This window comes from Nestor notabilis, unplaced genomic scaffold (assembly GCF_000696875.1).
Source record: "Nestor notabilis isolate BGI_N333 unplaced genomic scaffold, ASM69687v1 scaffold12152, whole genome shotgun sequence".
NCBI classification, from domain to species: Eukaryota; Metazoa; Chordata; class Aves; order Psittaciformes; family Psittacidae; genus Nestor; species Nestor notabilis.
This window is the reverse complement of record NW_009917007.1, coordinates 1-8,024: the sequence shown is the minus strand read 5'-3', so window position 1 is coordinate 8,024 and position 8,024 is coordinate 1. Positions and strand designations below refer to the sequence as shown.

The 8,024-nt window shown below is 44.6% G+C and overlaps 1 protein-coding gene across 1 annotated transcript; it reads right to left on the bottom strand.

The window, feature by feature from the left end:
• Positions 1 to 1,813: 1,813 nt before the first annotated feature.
• HERPUD1 (homocysteine-inducible, endoplasmic reticulum stress-inducible, ubiquitin-like domain member 1) lies at positions 1,814 to 7,102 on the bottom strand (the record flags this gene model as incomplete). Its single annotated transcript, XM_010024876.1, has 7 exons — positions 1,814 to 1,981; positions 2,603 to 2,708; positions 3,442 to 3,789; positions 5,175 to 5,297; positions 5,653 to 5,774; positions 6,859 to 6,933; positions 7,025 to 7,102. Coding segments are annotated over 7 exons (1,020 nt in total), but the record flags the coding sequence as incomplete, so codon positions are not given.
• Between the last annotated feature and the right edge of the window lie 922 nt (positions 7,103 to 8,024).

The following is an 8,024-nucleotide window of genomic DNA, read 5'->3' as shown; positions in this document are numbered from 1 at the left end:
GATTAAAAATTTCACAAATAATCCAGCACTTGGTGCTTGTTGCTTAAACCACACCAAACCCATTCAGCTCTGGCCGCCGAAAAACTGGCAGATTTGCTCCAGGCTCAGGCATATCTCTGTAGATTTAGGCACTTTGAGACACCTGAGTGATTAGACACACCCTGAAGAAAAAAATTCATCATCCTGAGCACAAGTAGACTTACTACTAGCAAAAGAGAGAACACTGCTTGTGCAAACATCCTCAAAGGCTTATGCAGAATATACCCTAAGTAACAACAGTCATCTCTCAATTTATTTCACAGCATTTAAATCCTTCATTGCTAAACTCTACCCATCATCCCCAAGCCTCCAGCAAACTGAAGCTGTGGCAGGAAAAACCTACTTGGTTAAGAGGTTGAGAAAGTAAACTTGTTCAAAGCCAAAAATATTATCACCAGTGTTAAACTTGCTACTGCAGGTGAACACCACACATCTAGCATGAGTGTGATCTGAGGCAGCAAGATCAAGCACTGCCAGCTGGGCTGTTACAACCACTTGTACCAGCTTGTGTGTGTCAGCCCTGATGAGACACTCCTTTACAAAGTTTTGCCAACTGCAGGTAGCAGAGAGGAAAAGCGCTACAAGTCTCACAAGTAGCTGCTGTTCTGGGCAGCACATTTCAAGCCAAGATAATGCACTGCAGCATCACCAGAGTCACACACAGGACTCAAGGCATCAAACTCCACTTCCCAAATCCCTGCAGAATTACCTGCTTAAGGGTGTCCATGGCAGCAGCCTTCAGTGAGCAAGCACAAGCTGCAAGCTATCCCTGGCACCTTAAATGCTGAAGGTTGCTTCATGAAGAATACAGTTTGGCAAGGAGCCGAGTTTAAGGCTCTGTGAGCACTTTTTCCCTTCACATCCCAGCTCATTTATCATGATTTTACAGTAAAAAGGTGAGAGCACATCCTGTGCTTTGCACAGGTGGTCTTCTGACTGCTGTACAAGTTTGGATATGAATGCCTGCAAAGTTTTATTGGAATCAAAGCCCTTGACCATATCAGAAATTAAAGGGAACACAATGAAGTAACACAAGGTGGTTGCTCTGCAGTAAGAATGCATCAAAATTTAACACAGGCATAAGTCTGCTTTAACTTTGCATCCAAAATCAGTGAAGAAGTTCAGATCTTGCATAAATTCTTGCTAGTTAGGGCTGGACACACTCTCCTCCCATGATCTGCTAGGGGAAAATTAAGCCTTGAGTTTAAACTACCTGAATTTGGGGCAAGATGAAGTTTAGCTTGCAACTCCAATGAGGTAACTGCTTTAAGAAGTCACCTTCTTCGGAGACCTCCACTTCATCCAGCAAGGAAATTGCACCATACATCCTTCATAGGAAAATATTCACACAAATTTTAAACTATTGTTGAAGCAATTTAACAATAGATCTAAAAATCTGCAATCTGCTAATGCTTATCTAGCAATCTTGTTTTTTCTTTTGAGATCCTACACTCAGTGTAATTTAAATAGCATTTGAGACATTCCAACAGGAATCACATTGCACAGAAGCAGCAATTTGCTTCTGTAACAGTTTTGCACACCTGCTTAAAGCCTGTGCATTTAGTGCACAAGTTCACAATGCCAAGCCTCAACATAGGTAACTAATAAACGCTCAGAACAAAGTTCTTTGGTCTAAGGGCAAGCATCTCAGTCTCTAGGCTGCAATGACCTAAGGCTTCTTGCAGTTTTATTTGCTTGGTCAGTGAAAGCCAGAGGAAGTGCCATCCACTTTCACTCCTGGTTTGCAGTGTCAGACAAGCAGAATGGTGACAGATCAGTTGCGGGTCACTCCAAGCCCTTCTGGAAGGAGGGATGCAAAGAAAGTCTTGAAGAAAACCCACACTGTGCCCATCAGTGAAGGGTTTGTCTGCTGCAGCTCTTGTAAGCCTTGTCCCTCATCAGGAAATGCCTCAGATTCATCTGCTCCACCTGCATTCCCCCCCTGACAAAAGAAAGGGTATTTGGTGAATGAGGTCATTTCAGAAACACATTCAAAGAATCAGGTGTCAAATAGCATTTTGTTACCCAAATATCTCTGTCAGAATATAAAAAGCTTACAAGTATCCCCAGACAACCACCACCAAGTCAAAAACACAAGCTGCACACTGGTGTTACTGGTGAACTCTCACAGTGTGTCCAGGAACATTGCTTAGGACAGACATGAAGCACTAGGCTCAGGTGATCTGTGGATTAATTCACAACTTTGCCTGACAGCAGCCAGAAGCATTAGCTTGAAATGCAAGACCAATTGCTTATCAACTTAAATCCTGCCACCAAGACACCAGTCTAAACCCTGCCTTCAGCTACAGAACCTGGGACAGGCCACTCTCCATTACAACATCCTGAAGGACAGAAACAACTAAGTGATAACATTCAGCCTGAAATACTTTGTAAACAGAGTATTTCAAAGGAGGACTCAGGCTGGAAATTCTGCCCAATGGAAGGTAGCTTCTGAGTAAAGTTCAAAGAAAAGTTGCTACTACTATATGTCATTAGTAAGCTGAAAGTAAAACTCCACAGGTTTTCATGCTCATGGTTTAAAAGCAAAATAACCAGACGATACCTGTAAGATATTGTTCTGGTCCTGGTTCATAGCAGCTTGAGGAGGAATGTTGCCTGGGAAGGGCTGAACCAGTCTTCGTCTAAATGGAAGCCATCCAACATGGTGCCTGGGGAAGACAACAGATTTGTATTCATACTACTTAAACATTACTCCTTCCTGTTACACCAACACAGCTCAGAGCTGCAGACAGCAAGGTCAGCATATTAATGTCTTTTTCTGCCCTAACCCAGCAAGCACTTTCAAAGCCTCCTGTTAGCAGCAAGACATGGGGTAGGAGGGGGAAGGCTGAGCATCATTTTGCACTCAGAATAAGCACCACTACATCCACATGTGTATCCAGTATGCTGCCAGAGGTAGAGAGCCTGCTTGGTTACCATGCTCTGTGCACCCTGGAGTAACTTCCCTGTACTCACCCTAAGAAAAGGGGCACAAAGAATATATGACACATAGCACTCTGACCAAAATGTAACAGGCCATGTAGACCTTCTTAAAAGGTCTGTATCTCTACAGCAGAGAGATCTAATACACAAAGCAAGCTGTTCACATTACACTTTAGAACTACCAGCAGCAATTAACCTTCATTCACCCAAGTCTGCACAGAGGTTGGCAGAGCTGACCATTTGAGCTGCTCCAGCTTTAACTCCTAGACATCCTGGCCGGAATTCAGAGGCCTACATCACTTGTTTCACAGGAGATCAAGGAATCTGAGAGAACAGATTATCTTTCTCAGGCCAGACATCCCAAGCACATCAGCTGAGGGCACATTATCTTTATTGTGCTTCTAAGATTTATCCCAACCTTTTCTAATACAATAATAAATATTAACACCATACACTTACAGGTACATCAGGATACTGCCACCCATAACCAGGAGGAATCTGCTAACACTGGAGTAGAAATAGATCATGTTGACAAATACATAGAACAACGTTGCTGAGTAGAGCCAGTCCAACCAATCTCGCTGGCCACCCTCCTCCTCTTCCTCCATGAGGGGACCCCCTTGAGCATTCATTTGCAAGTTCTGGTTGGCTGCTGCGTTAACCTGGGCAGCAGCATTCTGGTTTCCAGGCTGATTTTGTGCAGGAAACGTGTCTGGGAGAGGAGCTGATGTTGTCACTGGTGTCACTGCTATCTCCTGAGAACGTTGTGCATGGGATGGGTCAGCAGATGCAGCAGTAGATGCCAAGCTGAAAAGAGAGAACAAAAAAGTACCGAATAAAGCTTAGTAAAATAATTTCACACTTAACACAGGCACTGAAAGTTCATCTCTAAATAGAGTCAGACCACATGCAAGTAGAAAGCATCAAGTTTAGAGGATACAGAAACCCAAGTCTCTGCCCATGACAATGGTTGCACAGAAGTGACTTCACAGCAAGTCAAACTAGGCATCTCTCACTTTATGAACAAGTTCAATACTTTGCAAAAAAAAAACTCTTGAGCAATCCACAAGTAGTCTGGAAGGCTCTTGCCAGTCTCAGCTTTACCTCTGCTACCAATTTCCAGTCAGTGCCTCTCTGTGCTATGTTAAGCCGTCAAAAATATGAAGAGCTAAGGTTTCTCACCAGGATTACAGTTACTCTGGAGATACATGCCCTCCCAAAAGAATCAGAGCTGCAGTTTGCAAGATTCAAAACCACTGGCCTAAACAAGAAGCCATGCACCACATGACAGGTAGAGGAACATTCTCATACCATTCAGTGTGAAGTTACAATACCAACTACCATCATAGATTCATGGAATAGTTTGGGAAAGGACCTTCAAAGCTCATCTAATCCAACTCCCCTGCAGTGAGCAGGGACATCTTCAACTAAATCAGGTTGCCCAGAACCACATCCAGCCTGGCCTTGAATGTCTCTGGGGATGGCACATCCACCACCTCTCTTAGGCAACCTGTGCCAGTGTTTTACCACCCTCATTGTAAAACATTTCTTCCTCACATCCAGCCCAAACCTCCCCTCTTTTAGTTTAAAACCACCACCTCTCATCCTATTGCAACAGGCCCTGCTAAAAAGTCTCCCCCCATCTTTCTTATTAGGCCCCTTTTATGAACTGAAAGGCCACACTAAGGTCTTCCCAGAGTCTTCTCCAGGCTGAACATCCTCAACGCTCTCAGCCTGTCTCCATAAGAAAGGTGCTCCACCCCCTGATCATTTTTGTGGCCATTCTCTGGACCCTCTCCAACAGGTCCTATCTTTTCTATAGTGAGGACTCCATACCTGGATGCAGGACTTCAGGTGATGTTTATTACTACGGCTTCACATCTTCACCAATACCTTTACATATACTTATTTAATGAGTGGGTGAAAATAATTCGGGCAAGATAAAAAGATACTGTTACTCAGTGGAAGGCAGGGACTGTGCAGTTTGGCCCACTGCACCTCCTCAGGCCAAATGCAAAGCAATTTAAACTGCACACTTAAAATGTGGGAAAGCCTGCCAGCAGTAGCCATAACACTTTAAAACAGGAGAAAACAGTTAAGTCTTATACAAAAGAGAAAGAACTGCCAGCAGCTCTCTATTCCCTTGTATTATAGTTCTACTTCCTACTGGTAGCTTTGGACATAAAACTTACTATTGCATGTAGTACTGTCTAGCATAGATCTGCTGGAACCAGGACATCTGAAGTGTGTTGTAGGTTGTATATGCAGAGAAACCAGGAGCCACACTTTGGAAGGGATGTTGGGTTGTTTCCAGCCTTGGTTAAAATTTAAACATATTAGCAAATACTAGACAAACTGTACAAGTCATTTATTACAGGACAATGTAAACAGCTTCTGCCATTTTGTGCACCCAGATGCAAAATCACGTCTTCCTTCCAGAGCATTAAAGACATCTCTTTACCCACATGAATAAAGGGGAGATTTTTCCAATTAACAGAGCAGTGCATCTTTGTTCAGCTTCTTCCATGTCAGCTAAAGCTTTTATATCAGCTAAAGCTTTTATATATAATTTCACCATCTCTGACCCATGTTCTCTGGGCTTAAGACAATATATGTGGCATAAGCAGCTGGCATCCAACACAAAGCCAATGGTTTGAAAGTCATACTTACCTGTTACTGACTTCTGCTGAAGACTGGCCACCAGAAGAGCATCTCAATCTTTCAACATCTGAGAAAGATACAGCTGGTTCTTTACTATCTTCTGACAGTAACCTTGGCTGATCAGCTTTAACCTAGGGACAGCAATGCAGTAAGGTTTATTCGGGACACTACACTAGCGTTATGCAATGAGGTTACACCTCACAGAACACACTCATTTTATAACTGCTACAAACTTGATACATTTTGTCCTGCACAGCACCTCCAGCGCTGCCTCAGCACTGACACTGCTCTTGGGCTCCATGCTACAGCACCTCCATCAGCATTTTAAAGCTCCTTAAAAAGTGACTGGCACATAAACCTGACTCGCTGTTTCCAGATCTGCACCTGTGTTTGTTACCTTTTACACATACAGTCAGGTCCCATTGGGTTATAAAAACAACTGGAAGAAACAGAGGGAACTGTGCTCAAGACAGTTTGACTTTTAGCTATGGTAAGTTTGTACTTGCATACACAAACCACCAGACACAGAATTCAAGAGCTGTTACATGGCAAACCATCTGTATAATATCCATACCAAAGCTGGCTCACATCTAGCAGCCATCAGACAGGTCGGATTGCCTATAATGGGAAATACAAGCTCAACTCTAGGCACACCAGCACATCCACTTGAAAGTAAAAATTGGGTTTGGCCATTTGCACTGGAGACTGGTAACTACTCAGCTCAAGCACTAAGGCTCAGGCTTTGGCTTCCTCTCCACAGGCTGAGTCATTAATGAGAGCAGTTAAAGTGTCCTCAGCTAACAGCCTTCTCCCTCCCCCGCACCCCAAAGGGAACCACTTCCACTTTAATACCCTGCCCTCTGCCCACAAGCACAGCGTCTGTCCCAAAGAGCCTCAGACCTGATAAGTCATGCTCTGCTTAAAAATGAATTTACCAGAAAGCACTTCTGCTCTGAGCAGTGCTTTGCTACAAGATTATGGTTTCAATATTTCTTAACAGGTGCCGTAAAAACATTTACTGATGAACTGTAGAGTCAATTTTTCTTACTTGGCTTAATCCAAATACATTCTCACACTCCTTACCAAATTGTCACAAAGTAATACCGCCATTACAGAGACTGCAGCACCAGCAAACTTTAGAGCGGCTGTTCAGCACTTCCCATTTTTAGTCACAAGCCCAAGATTCAGCATAGTAGGTTCACCTAGTGTAAGTACCTCTGCATCAGATTCTTGCACATGTGCAGGAGTCTTGAATTTGTATACCAGATGAAGAGCATGCAACTCCCCGTGCTAAAAATGAAAGGGGAGATATGTTCAAAAACCAACTACTTTTCTTGATGTATTAAAGCACATAAAAGGTTTTTTTTATATATATACACACCTTTGGCAGCAACTCTCTCAGATAATGATGATCTAGCAGTAGCTTCCCAGAAAAGATCAGTTTTTGATCCTCTTCAGGCTTTGAAGAAAGAAAACAAAGAACAGTATGACTTGCTCTGCTAATCACATGTGAACATTAATTGACAACTTGCAGCCAGATTGACAGAGGAATGCAGCTGGAAGCACCCTACACACTAAGGTGCATTGTGCACATGGAAATTCAGCCGATGAAAACAAGTCAACGCTGAAGTGCAATATTTACCAACACTGACATCTAAGTCAGGAGGAGGCTATAAAGTACTCCTTCAGCAAAGAACTTAGTTACATGCCACCTCCTTTGGAGTGCCAAAAACATTTGTATTGCTTAAAAGAGACGTTTGAAGTACAACCTAATCTGACCGGCATTGGAAGTGATGGGGTCAAATCAGTGTGTTACACCCCATCAGATGAATCCCAGCAGACAAAGATAAATCCCTGCATCCTTCCCACTGCAGCCCACCAGTGGGTGAAAGCACACTGATCCGTGCCCCTGGGAACTCTCTTCGGGAAAACAAGGCAAAAAGCGACCTCTCTTCGGAAAAACAAGGAAAAAAGCACGTCCCCCTGCCGAGACAGCGCCTGTGGAGTACCACGGAGCTGGGCTCCTGGGGTGCCCGTCCAAAACGAACTCAAGCTTCTACATTCTCACTCCAGGTGAGCACTGACCGGGCCGCCTGCCCTTGGAGGGGTGAAGAGTTTGCGAAGGAAGGCGCCAAGGCAGCTGGGTGCCACCCGCACACCGCTCCCCTGCCGCGGCCCGGGAAGAACCGTTAATGTTTAACAGCGGACGAACCGGAACCCGAGGCCAGCCCCTAAAACCCGCACGCGAAGGGGGGGGGAAGGGAGGGTGGGGCAGCTGATGCAACTGGGTGCTGGACACTTCGGGGAAACGGGGGGGGGAAGCGGTCAGGGCTTGGCCGGGTGAAGGGGGGAGGCCCCCGGAGCGCCCCGCGGGGACGCGG